Here is a 19,936-nt window from a genome sequence, read left to right as displayed (position 1 = left end):
CTGCTATCCCTGTCAAATCCAGAAACGTAAATTCATGCATTTAAGACCTCAAAGCTAGACTATTGTAACATATTACTAGGTGGTAGACCTGGTAGACCTTTAGTCTTAATAAACACACTGCAGTAGCTAGAGTTCTTGCTAGAACCCGGAAGTATGACCATATTGGCCTGGTTCTGTCACCACTGAACTTGCTCCCTATTAAACATTTCTGATTACTTATAAAATCTTCAATTATTTAGATCCTCAGTACTGCTGTTGCATTAAAATCTTGTGATGTTGCATATTAAGTTTTACTTTAAATATTGGTACTTTTACATCTTTAACACATCTGTCTCCACACTGAAACTGTTTGATAATGTGCTTTTATGAATATGGCTGTTTAAATAATCTTATCAATGTGTTTTCTAATGTACTGTATATATTAATTTATAGTTTAATAATAAAAAATATTTACATTTATAAAAAATATACTTAGTGTAAATTTAAATAACGTTAGTACATTGTCTCTGTACGTCAAAAAGCATCTCGAGATATAATGCAGCTTCACGGGGTATTCAGCTTGAAAGCCTCTTGAGGATATCGATATAGATTTATACAGATATCATATACATATACATTTCTTGAAATAAAATTTCTTATATCGTAGCCATATAGCTCACCCATCCTTTAAAACTTTATTTTAAAAAGGAATCACACCTTTTTATCCCTTTTAATTTTCCCAGTAAATCTTTGCTTGAAGGGTGCATTAATGTTTTATGCCTTTACTTGGTTACCAAATTTTGACTTAAAAACAGGTCTGCGGTTCTAAATCTCTTATTAATTCACTATTTGTAAACTGATGTTTACCGTTCATTTCTTAATTTTTTCAATATCAATAGCATTTATATAAAATTTATATTCACTGAACTTATTTAAAACATAGAAAATCGAATCAATAACGGAATCAAATCAGAGAGTATGCAAATCAGAATTGATTTGAATCGGGACATCTGAATCGATACCCAGCCCAAGTTTCCTGACTGAGCCTGGTTTCGCCAAAGATTTTTTTTTCCCTCCATTTCTGTTGCCTCCTGGCTCGCATAGTTATTTGGGAAGTCGTGGCCTAGTGGTTAGAAACTTTAACTCTTAACCCTAGGGTTGTGGGTTCGAATATCGGGCTGGCAATTCTACGACCCGGGAGCCGCAGCATGAATGATTCACGGGTCTGTGTTCACTGCTGTGTATGTGTGCAGATTGGAGTATGGTTTCTGAGTATATAATTCTGAGTATGGTTCACCATTCTTGGCTGAATGTCACGTCACTTATGTATATACAGTAGTCAACATTTGACAGCTTTGATAAAATATTGTCTAGTGTATATTATACTGGCTCCCTGATGCACAAAAATTATATAATACTAAAATATTTCTGGATGCTGGCGGGAGTAGACCAAAAAATCATGGGAGAAAACAGTAACTCAGAGGGCTCTACCATCCATATCAATGCTATAAAAAGCACCTGGTAACGTTGCATGTTAGAAGATACATTTTGAGTAACTTCTAAAGGTATGGTTTGGGAAACAGGCCTAGAAAAGCTATAACTTTAAGGTATGCATGTACAGTCTTGATGGCAAACCGCACAACGCAGGTGCTCTTAGGGTGTCCTAAGCCACTTTTGCTAGTTTAACAACGGAAAAATGGTCAGCACGGCTGGCACATGGTCTAAAAGGGTTGTCCCTATTCTCTTAATGAGTAAAAGGTGTGCTTTGGGCATAATGTAAAATAAAGCAATCAGAGTCTCATTCCCTTTAAGAGCCAGTTGCGCTCGTGCCATGGCAGATTTGCTATTTGAACTCTTAACTCCTGTTCATTACTGTTTATTGGTGCTGTTGTTTTGTTTTGTATTGTGTTGGTTTTTACTTTAAAATCTCTTTTTCTAAAAAAATATTTTGTTATGAATATTTTTATGAAAAAAAATAGTATGTGATTACAGTCATGTCTTTCAGTGGTGACTTGTAACATTTATGCAAATGTATGTAAAATAATTTGCGAATGCAAACAATTCAAAATATATCAGAAAACAACAAAAATAAACAAAAATATAGATTTTGAATGTATTTTAGAATGTTTAAATATATATTCACAAAATATATATCAAAGTTGTGAGGAGAAGTTGAAACATGAAGAAAAATGGAATTAAAACGAATGAGTCTCTTATGGACCTCTGCTGGATATATGTGGTCATTGCACATTCTTTCTTTAACTATAATACAAGTTCATAGCCAGCCTATTGAAAGGGGGGGTTCTTTTTTTCAAAAAGTGGACCTTTTTGCAGTTTTTCTCCATCGTTTGAATTTAATTATGAGGTTCAAATACTGAAATATATTGTGTTTTATTATTATAACCATGGCCATAGCCAGACTTTGAAAATTAGTGAGGTCCAGGGAGTTTCTATAATAACCCCCTTATTATAGAATTGTGATATAATAACCCCTATAAATTCAACTAATTATATTTTTCTAACACTTGAAAAGAGACAGAAATGTAGATGTTTTTGGAGGGATCTTCTTTTTAAATCATGCCCTGTTTATTGCATCAAAGTTTGTTAATATTACCCACCAAACGTGTTTTTTGCATAGTCAAGATTACAAAAGACAATTCTTAACTAAGTTCCAGTGGCGCAGAAGATAAACTGTGTGCCATTGATGTGATCAACATGGGTTCAAATCTGCCTTTTGGCGTTATTTTTTCTCCCTTTTCAAATTTCAAATCACATCAGAAAAGTATTTATTTTCAATGTAAATGAAGTAAATAATCAAAAGTTTAGGGTAGGTGTAGGCAGGGTTTTATTGTCCCAATAAGGTGACATTCATTAAATTACAGTCAATGAGTTATTATTGCATTCTGTTTTATAATGTACTACAATACTGAGGTGCAGATAATTGCCACTATTTGAAGTAGCCTAGTATAAACAGCAGAAAATCCTGCTATTTGAATAGAGTATACATAGAATCTATTGATATTTGCACTTAGTGTAAATAACATATCACAAAAAAATTATCCTATTTGCACTGAGTGTAAATAGCCGCTCACTTTTTTGATAACTCCCAGACTAATGCAGGGCGAAGGAATGTTGCCAGATTTTCTATTAAAATAAACAAAAACCTATAAATAAACAAAATGGACTGAAATTATTTCAGATATTTTGGAAATTATAAAGTTATCGCTGACCCTAAACCTCAACTTCCTACTTTATTAACTTTCTAAAGTGTTAAATTAAGTGGAAAAACAAGTAAAAAAAAACCCTTATAATAGCTGGATCTGACAACATAGATGCTGCGTCTCGCAGCGATTATTTTCATACCACGGACGCTAAACATTCTGAATTATACATGCAGACATTCATATGAGGAGTTTAGCAGAAAATTAGTCAATCAGAGAACTATTTTTTTTCCGAACATGAACAATTTACCGAGGTCCGGACCTCGGTGACCTCATAGCTGGCTACGGCCATGATTATAACAACAACTGTATTTAATAATATAATTAAAAATATAATACATATGTAATATAGAAGGCATACAGATAATTGGCTTTCTAGCCAACTAACGTGCTACATATATTGTAATTAAATGGCTTTCCTGAGGTAAATGTTATGTGACATAATTGTTCTCCAGCAGTTTATTGACCTCTTTGGGCATTGAAAAAAACTGATTGATCGATATGAGGAGGAATATTAATTTATGTATCTTTCAACATTGATCCTGCCACTATAGGGATCTGTCTCGTCACATTTACAAGCGGCAAAACTTATTACTTGAATTTTGTAATAAAATTGACAGAATCTGAGAGCTTAGATTATTTTTTATAACATAAGTAACCTGCTCTGTCTTGTCTGTCGATCTCCGTGTCCTCTATGCTTTGCGATTTTACTGTGCGTGAGAAAATTGATGTGTGGCATAAGAGCATGTGGAAAGTGTCTCACGGTGAAAGCGTACATCAATGGAAGGCTTTTTTTATTCAACCTTCAGATGATGTATAAATCTCAATTTAAATTAAAAAAAAAAACCTTATGACTGGTTTTGTTCATCAGGGTCACATCAAATAATAGTCCTAAATTAGGCCTCTAATTTTTACATCAAAAATCAGATTTTGTTGGGAAACTTGACTTGGATGTTTTCATGAGATTCAACCATTCAGTACACCTCACATCACTAAACTAATGGCGAGTTTTAAGAGTTTCAAAGGTGAAAAAGTCTGCGATAACTTCTCTTATTCTATTTAAGCAGATAGATACAAAAGACTTTCACAGGGATACTTACTTCATTCTGTCCAGCTTTCTTCCAACTTATATTGAAGGACACAGAATCATAAAACGGATGCAGCTGATCTACTTTCTTTGATTCACTGGGTAGAGAGATGCTGATTTTCAGACAGTTTCCACAGCCAGACAGAAATATAATAGGTGGACCTATGATTGCTAAAAATAAAAACATACAAGCAATGAAATCCATTTTATAAGACAAATACACAACATGCAAACTGACAAAGAAATGATGACTCCATAAATGCATTAAAAACTATTTTCACGTCACTAACAACACACAGATATTCAGATACTTACTGTCTTCATATGGTGAAATGCTCTTATTAACTACTGGTGATGTCATGTTGTCAGTCGATGCCCAAAGAAAGAATGTGCAGTGTGTATAGATGTTTTCAAATGTCTCAGAGACATCTACTGTCATTTTTCTTATGCTCTGCTGCAGACGTTGAGGTGGAGGTTTTTTCCCTTCAGAACAGCTATTAAAATAATGAATAAATTGTCTCTTTAGTAAGTTGGTCATTACAGTACAAAATGCTGAAATAAATGTTTGATATTTTGCACTAGAAGAAACTTCTTCAATTTTTTGTGATACTGACAAAAGGAGAGTTGTTTACAGGTTACAGTTGGTTCAGGAAGCATTCACACCAAATGTCTGTGTGACTTTTTGTGGACTGTGGAATTTTAGCTTCAACCTTCCAAATTGAATGGAGAGCACATCTGGACTCTGGCAGTCAGAAACAATGATTTTTCAAGGACACTACTATATCGTGCTAATTTACTGTGAACTCGACACCTGTAAAAAACAATCCTAACCTCAACCAGCGCATTTCTGAATTGTTTCAAAGAATATGCAGTTCAAGTTAGAATTTCTTGAATAAATAAATAAATTGAATATACTTTTAAAACATCGTTTTTTTTGTCATCCTAGAACTGGCAAAAAATATAGCATCAAATCTGTGATTACTTGTGTTTCCACTCATGTTGTGTATTTGTTCCGTTGTCCTTGTGGTATAGGCTATGTGGGAAAAACGTCACGTCAATTGAAACAAAGAATTAGTGAACATAAGAGTTCGATCAGAAGAAAAGATCTAAATTATCCAGTTGCGGCACACTTTTTAACTTTGAATCACGATGTAACCTCTTTACGCTTTTGTGGGATTGAGAAAGTAACTTTGCCACCTAGAGGTGGAGACATCGAATTACTTCTACAGAGACGCGAACTGTTTTGGATTTACACCCTTCAAACTTTATCACCTATGGGTATGAACGATGAAGCATTATTTAATGTAATGTTATAGTCAAGCAATTTTTTTGAATGAGGTGTTGTTTTTACTGTGTATTCACGATGAGTTTGAGAGACTATGGAGCCTGACTACCGGTTTCGAATTACAATTTGATGCTGTTTGATGACGATGTGTTGATTGTGTTTTTTGGATGATTTTGTTAACCTATAGGGGGATCTTGATTGTTTTAATGGTTTATGATGTGGTGCTAATTATGTTTCAAATGAGCTTAATTCTGTGTAGATGGAGCTCTGTTAATTGGTCATGTGTTTATTTTAAAAGAGATGAATTTGAACATTTGTATACTCCTGATGAAGGTCGTGTGACCGAAACGTTGGTGTGATTAAACATTTTTTATTTGCAAGTTAAGATAGTGTGCGGGAGTTCCTTATATGTTAAATGTGAGCCAAAATCATCAAAATTAAAGGAACCAAAAGACTTAAACTACTTATGTCTGTGTGAACTGAATTTGTTGACATATACGACTAAACTTTCCAGTGATTAAATGTTCAAATATTCAATTGACATGCTCTAACATCACCACCACTGCACGCTCAATTCACTCAGCGTACTTTATCAGCTTGCACACATAATACTGAATGTTTAACATTATATTCATTGCATAGATATCCTACGTAGACCACCTTAATCTCTAATAACTCCCTTCTTCTGTCTGTTGTTCAGTTGTTGGCGTTTTTGTCTGAATATGGCATTTATCACATGCTGTGTGGTATCGACATTTGGTTTTGGGGCATTTTTACAAGTACGAGTATGAGTACAGAAACTCTGTATCAGGCCCATCCCTAGTATGTATGCATAAGTGTGTATGTTGGATAGACTATTTTGTGTTAATGTTTAGTAAATGGATTAGTTGGTGCACGAATTACATGAGTTTCTGAATTACATGCTCTAATAGCATTATATGGAAGTTATTTTCTATGGCCAAAAAAAGATTGCTTAAGAGTTGACATTAAATGACACTGAATGCAATTCAATGAGTAACAGGAAGCAGTTACCAGCTCTTCAGACCACAGACCCAAGAGACACCTGACACCTGATATCCTTTCATTTTCATTCATTTTATCTGCACATGCAGACCAACCTGCTGTATATCAACATACAAATACAGAAAATACAATAAAAAGAACAAGATAAGCCAACTAGTTTATCAAGTATTGTGTAGCAAAATGATACACAAGTTGGGTTATCTTGCATTACAACTAAAGAAAAAAAATGTGTTTAACGTAAACATTAACATTGTTTAAAGTTGTGGCAGTTGTAGGCCATTCCAGAGCCTCAGACCAGCAACAGCAAAGACTTGATCCCTTTATAATTAAGGAGCTTATTAGTATATCTTAAAAGATATTTGGCAAAATGTGATGAGCACAGACACATATACAAGAGGCAATCCATGCACCGCTTTAAAAACAGACCAATATCATATATTTTATAATTAGGGCAAATCGGCAGCCAATCTAAGTGAGGAGAATAGGAGATAGAGAAAATCAAGCTTCTTTACACACACAAGCAGCCAGTCCACCACATTCCGAATTAACTGCAAAGGTTAAAAAAAAAATGCCTGACAGGAATCCTACACAAAGAACATTACAATAGTCTAAAGAGACAAAATAAAGGCATTTATAACCTTCTCTAGATCTTTAGTTGAAATAATTAACTTTAATCGAGCAAGATGGCTGATCCGGGGGGAAAAAACGCTCTTAACCACAGCACTGGTTTGCTTTTCAAATCTCAGTTCTGAGCTCCAAGATTATTATTATTTGGTTGTGAAGTTAGGCTGACCATAGATCAAAATAAGTAACAATATCTACACATCCTGTGGCTGGCCCAAAAATCATAATCTATGCGTTTCCCTGGTCTAACTAAAACAAAATCTTAACCTCTTTCAGACATGCCAAAAGTGACCTAAAAGACAATTATCTGCCATCAAATTTATTGGCTGTTAATGCAAATCTTTTTCTGTTATCGTTTCAACCTGATATGAAAATATTGCTGATATCTTAAATTCAATAAATAATGCATTATTTCCTACAGAGACACTTCAGATGCATGCTGTTTGCCATGTTAGTTCTGATAGCTTGAAATATAATTTGATTCACCTCGAAAAGGACAATACACTTAAAGGGGAGGTGAAATGCTCGTTTTCACTCAATATCCTGTTAATCTTGAGTACCTATAGAGTAGTACTGCATCCTTCATAAACCCAAAAAGTCTTTAGTTTTATTATATTCATAAGAGAAAGATAGTCTGTACTAGGGCTGCACGAAATTGGGAAAAATGTACATTGCGATATTTTATTTTTCTGCGATTTTTATTGAGAGCGTTTGGAAGCTGTGACTTTCCCGTGAGGAAAGCAGTTTTAGGGGCCGTTCACATTTATTCACAAAGTATTGGGACACCCCCTTCTAATGAACAAGTTTGACTACTTTAGTAATTTCCATTAGAACAAATCTTTATGTTAAAGCTTAATGACATTTAACAGAATTCTAATTTTATACCAACAATGCATCGGTGTATAAGGCAGGGTTAAAAAATAAATGACTTGCCTGGTCTGTATAGAGCAAAGTCCTAGCTAAGTCCAGCTGAACACATCCGTTGTACCTTGCCTTATGCACGGAGAAACTGTCATGTTAGAATAGAAAAGGGTCCTGTCCAAACTGTTCCTATAAAATTAAGAGCACACAATTCCCTAAAATATCATTATATGCTAAACATTAGGATTTGTACTCATGGAAATTACTAAAGTACCGTATTTTCCGCACTATAAGGTGCACTTAAAAGCCTTTGATTTTCTAAAAAAAAACGACAGTGCGCTTTATAATCTGGAGCGCCTTATATATGGATCAAGGTGCTCAAGGTGTCTTTATCTGACTGTTTTGTTGACATTCCCTTTAGCACAGCTCTATCTAGTGGATGCATAACACAAACCCAGACAAACATTTGACAGCAGTATCTTCTATTCAATGGGCCTTATAATCCGGTGTGCCTTATAGTGCGGGAAATACGGTAGTCAAAACGGTTCATTAGGGGGTGTCACAATACTTCTGGCAATATAGTGTATGTCTTCAGCACATTCCAGCGAAAATGAAAGGCGCTATTATTGTAATAGACACCCTGTACTGTAATGTTTTCTCATCTGTGATTGAGACATGAGGTAATCTGAATGCATTGCATTCAATCCTCCACCAAAGCGGTCTCTCATCCTATTGCTGGTTAGTCTCTAGTCTGCCTGAGAGTTTTTGTGTGTTTTGGAGGAGGCATGGCTTTGCAAAGTGATTATGTGGGAGGTTGTGATCTTATGTTGTCAAAGCTTGTTTGTAGGTATGTAACGATACATCAAAATCTTGCGACACAATAATATTGTGATAAGTCCATGATATAGCCTTCCTGATAATGTTTGGAGTTTAGACACACTCTCTCAGTTTACATCTAGATTAAAAACACATCTCTTTCGCCAAGCATTCGAATAATGTATCTCCTAAATTGTGAGTGTAGTTGTATCTGATCAAATGCGTATTCTTATTCATTAGCTTGGGTTAAACTAATTTTACTTTGTTGGAACAGCAGCTATGCTAATGATGTCTCTATGTGTTTCTCTGTTTCTGCTGGGATCTTCATCCCGTGGTAACTAGGATTTACACAAGCTCCAGTCTGGATCCAGAACACCTGAGAAGAGATGATGCTGACCATCAGAGGACCTCAGATGATGCTAACCCTGAATCAACAATAGAACTAACAAATACATCTTGTATTAATTTTTCTGAAAAATCCTGTCATATGTGCACAAACTGACAGTCACCACTTATAAGATACTATTAAATATTGCAGAAACTTAATTTTCTGTAAAGTTGCTTTTAGACTTTCGGTAATGCGGTATATCACGGTAAAGAATATGCACAATATTGTTATTGTGGGCACTTCTAAATACCGTGAATAATTATATATTACAAATTATTCAGAATTTGGAATGCATTTTAAGAATACCATTCCCATCAACTGGTCATAATGCACAACACCGCTGTATACAGACATGGGCAGTATTTCAATTAGATGTATTTTAAATACGTATTTAATTACTTTAGTGTATTTTGTAATTTGTATTTTGCAGGTGTGGAAAAAATAAAATGTAGTTTGTAACGAAATATTTTGAGGGAGTGTATTTAGAGTATCGGTCTGATTATGGCAATGGCAATGTCCAGGTTAGATGCAAGAAAATTACATGACACCCTGTAGACCGGGTTCCCTCCAAGAAGAGAATGAGTTTTGAACACAGGAGAAGAAGTGGCGCTAATCCTCTTAAAAACGGCATTAAGGTAAAGTGTTTTGTGATGTGAAAAATTATACAGTCTACACACACATATTGCACACTGAACGGCATTATAGAGAAAATAATTGTGCCTTATAGTTATGAGATCAATGCACTGTGTTGTCATTAATAAAAGGACATCATACCTATTATGAAACAGCGCCAGCGCGACTGCCGTAACTCCACTGACGGTCCATGCTAAGCAAGCATTCACAATATAACATCCATCTGCAGTTTTTACACTTTTTTTAAATGTAATACATATGAAATATATTGATATTCCGTCAGATTTTATATCAAATAATCATCAATCCTACTGTTTTTCAATAATTTAAAGTGAATAGATTTCATTCTGGCTAAATGTTTTATTAATAGAGCTTACTCTTTGGTGTGTAGTAATTTGAATTATGGCTGTGTAAATTGCAACTGCTACTATTTCTGTTATTGACATTTCAATAAAGTTTTGCTATTAAGGGAAGCCTACCACACCATTGATGTGAACTCAGCTTTACATGCCATTTACGTCAGAGGGAGCTATTTCAGGCCCTGTTGAGATTTAGAGAAATGTCCATGCTTTTTTATTTTTATTTTGAATTTACACATTTCTCATATTTGTGTTATTGCTACTATTTGTGTTATTGACCTTTCAGTAATAACTGAATAATGACATTTCTTCCTGGATGATGGACCATCACCTTCAACTCAACCTTGCCAAGACAGAACTACTTGTGATTCCAGCAAACCCATCGTTTCAACACAATTTCACCATCAAGTTAGGCACATCAACCATAACTCCTTCAAAAACAGCTAGAAGCCTTGGAGTTATGATTGATGATCAGCTGACTTTCTCAGACCACATTGCTAAAACTGTCCGATCCTGCAGGTTTGCTTTATTCAACATCAAGAAGATCGGAACATGCTGCACAACTCCTTGTTCAAGCTCTTGTTCTGTCCAGGCTGGACTATTGCAATGCCCTCTTTGCAGGTCTTCCAGCCAGTTCTATCAAACATATGATATATGTTACCCTGGACCACAAAGCCAGTCTTAAAGATCTGACGATATTTATCCACAATACAACTACTTAAAAATCTGGAATCTGAGGTTGCAAAAAAAAAAAAAAAAATGTAAATATTGAGGAAAATCAATATCAATATCAATATCATCTTTAAAGTTGTCCAAATTCAGTTCTTATCAACACATATTTTTAGTAAAAAATGTTGTGTTAATATTTTTACTGTAGGAGATTTACAAAACATGCTCATTGAACATAAACTTTAATTAAAATCCTAATGATTTTTGGCATAAGATAAAAATCTATTATTTTGATCCATACAATGTATTTTTGGCTATTGCTACAAATATACACCAGTGACTTAAGACTGCTTTTGTGGTCCAGGGTTATCGGTATATCGGTATCTGCCATATCGGTATCTGCCTTTTTTGCTCACTAATATCGGTCTCGGCCCCCCAAAAAAACATATCAGTCAGGCTCTAGATTTGATCTCCATTTTTCAAAACAAAATAGCAATTTCAGTCAGTTTGTGCCACATGGCGATATTTCAGTTAAAGCTGTGGTCCTGCGGTAGCGGTAATTGGCATTTTGGTTGTCCACCTATAGTAACAAAAGTTTTTTGCCATCGAATGAGGTTTGTGCTCCTGAAATAAAAATTCTTGTAGGATTAACTTAAAATCTTTGTAACAATTTGCACTAAAACATTTTAAGTATTTTTTTTTTTACTGCTACTGCTCTGTACTATCTACTTATTTACTACTTGTATGTATACATTTTTTAAAAATCCCATTCTTTGTGCTATCAGTACAAGAATTATATAAAAAGTCCCGTTCTTCATGATCCCATGTTTTAAACTTTAGTTAGTGTGTAATGTTGTTGTTAGAGTATAAATAATATCTGTAAAATTCTAAAGCTCAATGCCAAGCGAGATATTTTATTTAACAGAATTCGCCTACATCGAACAACCAGTTTGGACTACATCCCTCTACTAAGGGATACTCCAACCCTAAAATGAAAATATTGGAATACTTTTTGTAAGTGAAGAAAACCAAAATAACAACTTTGTTAAGTAAATTCAACTATTTCGATGAGGATGTCACAAGCCTCCCAGTTTTCATCTAAAATAACTTAAATTGTGTTAAAAAATGAACAAGGCTTTTACGGGTTTGGAAAAACATGGGGGTAAAGTGACTTTTGACAAAATTTTCATTTTGCGGTAAATATCCCTTTAATCTAAGGAGATTAAACCCAGAAATATTCACAAACTGAAACAGTAGAGAGGCATGATATAAAAATAAGTCAAAAATCCAGATATTTGCAAAGGTTCCCAATCTTATTCTTGCCACTATATATTAAAGGACAAAATAATTGATAAATTGCATTAATTATAATGCACAAACAAACAAACAAAAAAATTATTTGACATTTTTGCAAAACTTTGTTGAATAAACAAAGGTTTTAAGTTAGCAGTACATCACTCTCTGGACTAAAAACTGAACATTTCAGACATTACAGTTTGAGCATACAAAATGTTGAGATTATGGGATGAGATCAAAATAACTAATTAACATTTTTTGAACTGATTAACTGTGACAAACTATTTGAAAGAGCCAGTTTAAATTTACCCATCACTTACTCAGATCCACACACACTGTATCATGAGCTGCATGTGTGCAAATCTATACAATGTGAAATGCTTGAAAAGAAAGCCAGGAACGGGTGTTAACTGGGAGCTGAGATAGATTTGTTTGTATCAAACATGATTACGCAATGACAAATTCCAGCCCTAGTGTTAGAAGTGATCATGCATCATGTTTCTGCTAACTTTTTACAATGTTTCTAGAAAGATTAAAAACGTGGAAAACATAACCGTTTCCAGCTGCAAAATAAAGTAACTTCTTATTCTCTTTCACAATGAGGCGAGCAGAAAGGTTTTATCTCCTTGTAGCAGAATTGCTTCCTGACTTATTATCTCATGAGAACACTCACCTTTCATTTAAATTGAAAACGGTCTGTGGAGGAGAATTTATTCCAGGGCTCCACTTTAAAATGTGCTTGAAGTTATGAGACAATATTGTAAAGTTGACAGGAGCAGGGATTGTGTGAAGCACTAGACGAAGAAACCATAAAGAAATATGACACATAATAATATGACACTACAAACCATCAATATTGTTCATATTTGACATTTGTCTTGTCTTGCCAGTAGTTTATCAAAAATACCCACAACAACTATATATATATATATATATATATATATATATATATATATTTTTTTTTTTATATCAATCAATCTTTAGTAATGGACTAAAACAGTATCTAGTTCATGAATTAATGTCATACAAACGACTTTGAGACAAAGCCATTGGCTGCTAGATTTCACACAATACCCCCCCCCCACACCCCCATCATACCTGTAAAGCAGAGACACATGAGGAGGTACTGCCAAGTGTAAGTGGTCCTCATTTTGACCGTCGATCATAATTCAAAAAATGGCAGCAGCCTCACACTGAAATAAAAGAACAAAACAGAAATGATTCAGACAGACCACCAAGAAAAGAGGAACAAGGAAAAGGAGACCTTTTTTTATGTAAAAGCTAATCCATTCTGCTGTCTACAGCCCTCTTTTCCGTGGGGTGATGAGCCATTCTCATGAGACTAGCACATTATTAGCAAAGGACATTGAAGAATGGCTTCTGGGTCTGGGACCAGCGCTGTAGGGCTGATGGACCGTACGGCTGCTTCCTCCCTCAGCCTCAATTTCCGTCCTCAGTTGCAAAGTCGTGTGTTTGTATTGATTATGTGCTTTTGTTGCTGAGGTGTTTTTCCTGTTCTCACCCTCTACTCCCAAAGGAGCATAGTCTGGGTGTTGTTTTTTTCTCCTTTTTCTTTTTTCTCCTAATGTTATGCTGTATTTCTTCCTCAATTCCCTGTCTTCCTGTCCTGTCTACCCCCTTGTTATATTGAATGTATGTATGGACAGAATGATGGCTAATTTTAATTTGTGACTACCGACTAGGGCTGCACGATATTGGGAAAAAATGACATTGCGATATTTTATTTTCTGCTATATATATTGCGATATGAAATCTAATCACATTTTTTCTTTCAAACAAAAATGGGGTGAGCTCACTTACATTCTCATTTTAAATGATTTAAACATCGATACCATCGTGTCAATTGATTAATATGCGCAATATCTCTCTCGCTCGCTCGTGTGTTCTCTCTCTCTCTCTCGCGCTCTCTCTCTCTCTCTCTCTCTCTCTCTCTCTCTCTTTCTACCCGGTCAAAACTTTGACTGTATGATGGTTAAACTGTGCAATTAATCTGTGAATCACATTCGTCAAGGGCCGGGGAGCAGCTGGCCCGTACAGTTAATGAATAACAGATCAACTACGACAGCCTACATCGCACAACCTGTGATGTGACTATCGTGGATTCGAACATTGCGATATCAATTCTTAAACAACACATCGTGCAGCCCTACTAGTGACAATAAAGGGCTACTACTAATAGTGTGGCTAAACACCACCTCCGCAGAAGATCAACACCTACTTCTACATCACTGCTGTTTAGCACCACCCACCGATTTAGGTTTGTAGTAGGATGAGAGGAAATACTAGAGATAAATATGCCATCAACATAATATGGATTTGGTTACCAGAAAATTTGGTTACACATGTGTGCATTGTGTATTTTTTGCGTGAATTATTATCGAGTTTCCTGTTTCCAAATAGTACGACAGAATTGCAGAATGTAATGTTTACTGTCTATAGTCTTATTGTGCCTCGCGCCCGGAGTAAACATGGGGTAAAATTAGGAAAGAGCTCCAGATCGCATCAGTGAAACATTGTTCATTTGTTTGCTTTAATTTACGGATTGAGTCTGAGAGTGGATCCAATAATTATGTTGCACACATAAGTTTGAGTAAACCATTTTTTAGCACTATTGCATTATCTGTTACAGACAGTGTCATATATACTGTGTATTTATAGGTTTTAAACCAAAATGACCCACAATGTGATAAATAAATAGTCGAGAAAAAAAAAAAAAGGCGAATTGATGCTGTAAGATTCTTGAGTTCTCTCAACAATATATTTTTTGTTGTTGTTCTGCTCAGTAAAAATACTTTGTAGAGCCAATGTAAAAACATTCTGTTCATGCAATGCTGATTGCAACACAAAAATTATCATCACAGCAACTGAAACAACAATTACGGTCATTGAGGTAATACATTTTTTTCTGTTTCCTGGAAAAAAAAATGTTTAAAAAGTCACCATATTATCGAATATACAGGTGCATCTCAATAAATTAGAATGTCTTGGAAATTTATTTATTTCAGTAATTCAACTGAAATTGTGAAACTTGTGTATTAAATAAATTCAATACACAAGTCTTTGGTTCTTTTAATTGTGATGATTTTGGCTCGCATTTACAAAAAACACACACCAAATCTCAACAAATTAGAATATGGTGATATGCCAAATAGCTAATCAACTCAAACACCAGCAAAGGTTTCCTGAGCCTTTACAATGGTCTCTCAGTTTGGTTCACTGGGCTACACAATCATGGGGAAGACCGCTGATCTGACAGTTGTCCAGAAGACAATCACTGACCCCCTTCGCAGGGAGGGTAAACCACAAACATTAATTATGGCTGTTCACAGAGTGCTGTATCCAAGCATGTTAACAGACAGCTGAGTGGAAGAAAAAGATGCACAACCAACCGAGAGAACCCCATCCTAATTAGGAAAATCTAAATCTAAATCAAGCAAAATCAAATCAAGAATTTGAGTGAACTTCACAAGGAATGGACTGAGGCTGGGGTCAAGACATCAAATTCCTCTTTTCAGATGAGAGCAAGTTTTGTATTTCCTTTGGAAACTAAAGTCCTAGAGTCTGGAGAAGCTTGAAGTACAGTGTGAAGTTTCCACAGTCTGTGATGATTTGTGGTGCAATGTCATCTGCTGGTGTTGGTCCATTGTGTTTATTTAAACCCAGTCATTGCACTGGTTTACCAAGAAATTTTTAAGCACTTCATGCTTCCTTCTGCTGACAAGCTTTTTGAAGATGATGATTTCATTTTCCAGCAGGATTTGGCACCTGCCCACACTGCCAAAAGCACCAAAAGTTGGTTAAATGACCATGGTGTTGATGTGACTGACTGGCCAGCAAACTCACCAGACATTCATTTACTCAAACAGTACACTGACTGAACTGCTGTGAAGAGAGAACTGAAGATGAACACCGCGCCGAGCCAGATAACTAACAAAACATTGACTTGTTCACGAGTCAAGAACCGTTTCTGTCAGACGCGTCTGATTCGTGAACCGAGGAGCTGATGATACTGCGCATGTGTGATTCAGCGTGAAGCAGACCGACACAGAGCGTCTGAACTGAACTGATTCTTTTGGTGATTGATTCTGAACTGATTCTGTGCTAGTGTTATGAGCGCGGGTAAACCGAAGGCTTGAATCAAGGGCAGTCATCGCCAATGACGCCATTACGTTGAGTGCAAAAGAACCGGTGAACCGTTTTCTTCAACCGGTTTATTGAATCAAACTGTCTGAAAGAACCGGTTTGTGGAAAAGAACCGAACTTCCCATCACTACTGGTGAATCGAAAATGTTTCAATCTTTTCCCTCTGAGATCCCTCTGATGTCACATGGTCTACTTTGATGATGTTTTTCTTCCCTTTCTGGACATGGACAGTAGACCGTACACACAGCTTCAATGGAGGGACTGAGAGCTCTCAGACTAAACCTAAAATATCTTAAACTGTGTTCTGAAGATAAAAGGAGGTCTTACATGTTTGGAACGACATGAGGGTGATTTATTAATGACATAATTTTCATTTTTGGGGACATAACCCATGTCCCCATTTTTCAAAACACTTATAAATCATACAGAATGAGTTTTTTTGAGAAAGTAGAAATGCACAAAGTTTCCTGTGAGGGTTAGGGTTAGGTGTAGGGTTGGTGAAGGGCGATAGAATATACAGTTTCTACATTATAAAAACCATTACACCTATGGGATGTCCCCACTTTTCACAAAAACAAATGTGTGTGTGTGTGTGCGTGTGTGTGTGTGTGTGAGAGTGTGTGTGAGTGTGTTCTTGTTTTTGTGACATATCAGGACACAACTTTGTATAATGACATGGGTATGACACAGATATTACCAGATTAAAAATCTTTGTAAATATAGGAAATATACGCTACTAATATATATATATAGATTTTCTCTTGATGTGAGGTGTGTAAAGAGTGTCCGAACCTGATCGGAAGAACGTCGAAGCTGCCCCGATCGTGAATCATAAATATTCCACATGTTCAATATTTACGATCAGAAGTCCTGATGTGTGGGAGGAACCCCGAGGACAAACACACACACGCTCTGGAGATTATCACATGAAACAAAACCTTATCCAATCAGAAAGCGAGATAATGGAAGTCACAGAGTGAAGATGTGGACAGCAGAGATGGAGGATCAGCTTGTTGATTTGTGGCAATGTGTCGTGTATAAACCATTCCAGACACTATCATTCCAACTTCTTCCTGCAATCTTACAAGATGTAAAAATATTTTGGTGTGTACCCAACATTAGTAATATTTTGCCCGTTGGACCCTCTTGTGGCCTCAGGACAGAAGCCAAAAGCTTTTCTTCACCCTAACTGAAATTAGGCATATAATTCAAATTTGATCATATTTCAGTACAACATTTTAATTCATTTCTTCAGCCATTTTTGGCAGCCCTGGTATGTTCACTACTCACTGCTGTGTGTGTGTGTGCACTTGATGGGTGAGATGCAGAGCACAAATTCTGAGTATGGGACACCGTACTCTGCCACGTCCTGTCCTTTTTAATGATTATAAAGGGAGCTCTATTTGCACACTTCTAAACTATATAATCCATTACTAATTTGAATCCTCAAATTTTTTGGAGCAACATTATCATCAAAATGTGGGATCCACTCTTGAATTGTAATGACTGCAATAGTGATAACCACAACAATGGATGAGACAAGATCATAATTTGTGAAAATATATGTGCATTATACAATAAGAATTATTAATAGGAAATGGAATATGTTTCTAACTTTGTTTTTTAAACATTCATGAATCTGAAGTATTGTAATTGAGCGACTGCATGCCTGAGGTGAGTTATTTGCATTAAAAAAATAATAAAACCAGCTCCAAATAAGTGTTTTTTCACACAACTCTCCTTAATGGCCTTCAGTCACTTTCAGATAATATATGACGCTCTAACATAAAACTAGCAAAAAAAAGTATGTATTGTAGTTAGATTCACACAAAAATCTCATAATTCATTACTCTTAATATGAAACCGTAAATTACCAATAATGTCTCAGGCGCCACCGCCATCCCATAATTAAGCCCAAAGTTTGGTTTCATTTGAAAAATATGCACTTTCATTCACACATTTGCAAAATCCATATTATTTAGTGGTAGTGTTTAATAACTTCTATTGTAACTATATCTCACAGCTGCAATATTATTCAGTTGAAATATAAATTCAGTAAAATGTCTAGGTCAGTACTCATTTTGACTGTATGCCTATGGATGTGTTTTATATATTTAATATACCTATAAGGATATTTAGATTTATAATCCTCAGCTTGACTGGTGTTGCCTAGCTACACATCTATATTTTAAATATTCCCAACAAAAACTGAAAGATGTAAAAATCATGTCCTTGATATAAAAGTTAGCGGTGAACTTCACAAAGGATCCCAAATGTGTTTAACAGCCAAAGAATAATATACAACAAAAATACTTTACAGACTAGGATGCCTTATCAACAACCTCACATTAACAAATCACAGGTGTCTCATTAGGAGAAAAGTAAAGTATTTACTTGTAAATATTAAAATCAAAGAAGGTTTATAAATACCTTTAGTGGATGGGGTCTTGATAAATTCACCTGATTCTGCATCCCCTACACCATGGTGATTGACAAGATCTATATAAGGAAGATGAAAAGCAGTTTAACTCTAGGCTACTTAATAAAAATAAATAAATAAAAAGGAATCTCTTAACATTGATTTTTGAAAATGTATCTATATATGTACATGTATATAATGTATATCTACATCATACAGTAGGCTATAAAGCTAGAATAGAAAACTTATACTTTCACTGTACCACAGTAACACCAAATTGCCTTACAAAAAAGCTTACTAAAATATAAAATGTTAAACTCAGTATAAAGCGACCTGAATTTCCCCGAAATACGTTTTACTTTGTGGGACGGTTTCAATTCAATACAATACAATTGAGGTGTATCAAGATCCAAGTGTGTCTGAACACCCATTTAAAAACATATTTTGAAAAATCCACAGTAACTTACCTGTAAATCCGTGATGTAATAATCCTATCGTTTGGTCAACGAGTGTGCACAAAGTTTAACGTTAAGTGAATACGTGAACAAACGTTTAAAAAAAATTCCCAAATCTGCTTTCCAAACGTCATTCTTAAAAAACACTAATAGTAAGTTTCAGCTCAACCCTTCTCGAAAAACACGTGCTTCTAGTTCAGTTGAAACAGACAGAAACCGGTCACGTGATGTTCACTGAACGGAAAAACAAATTATTGTGTGAAAGCTAAATAAATTATAATAATTGCCTAGAGTAGAAGCAGACTCTATATGTTTTGGGGCTTTTGTTTTGCTTGTCTTTGTTTAATATCAAGTAACAGCCTAAGATTACGTCAACACAAACGTTGCCAGGTATTATGTAATTATGGAACGCCAGGCAGTTCCTCTTGTGTAAATATGCGTGAATTTAAACGGGTAAACAATGCGTCGAATACATATTGATTATGCTTTGTTGACGCGGAAATGCAGATGTCAAATACGGCGCGTGATCATACCAAAAACCATAGACAGTAAAAGAAATGGACACAGCGACCCCATTGGAACTCAATTGAGACAAGTGAAGCCCATTTTTAGCGTTTTTTAGCACTTCCGTTTCTGAGCAGACTCAAACTAAGCTTG

General features: G+C 35.3%; 1 protein-coding gene across 1 annotated transcript in view; it reads right to left on the bottom strand.

The window, feature by feature from the left end:
- Positions 1-19,907, bottom strand: part of LOC113109170 (interleukin-10 receptor subunit beta) — a 34,879-nt gene extending 14,972 nt beyond the window's left edge. Inside the window, 6 exon segments of the mRNA XM_074559931.1 lie at positions 4,301-4,458; positions 4,603-4,781; positions 12,915-13,035; positions 13,340-13,434; positions 18,836-18,904; positions 19,292-19,907. Coding sequence (XP_074416032.1) covers positions 4,301-4,458; positions 4,603-4,781; positions 12,915-13,035; positions 13,340-13,391 — 510 coding nt within the window. The 5' untranslated portion in view covers positions 13,392-13,434; positions 18,836-18,904; positions 19,292-19,907.
- Positions 19,908-19,936: the final 29 nt, after the last annotated feature.

This window comes from Carassius auratus, chromosome 9 (genome assembly GCF_003368295.1).
Source record: "Carassius auratus strain Wakin chromosome 9, ASM336829v1, whole genome shotgun sequence".
In the NCBI taxonomy this organism is placed as follows: domain Eukaryota; kingdom Metazoa; phylum Chordata; class Actinopteri; order Cypriniformes; family Cyprinidae; genus Carassius; species Carassius auratus.
The sequence above is the reverse complement of the archived record's forward strand: the minus strand, read 5'-3'. Positions and strand labels throughout refer to the sequence as shown.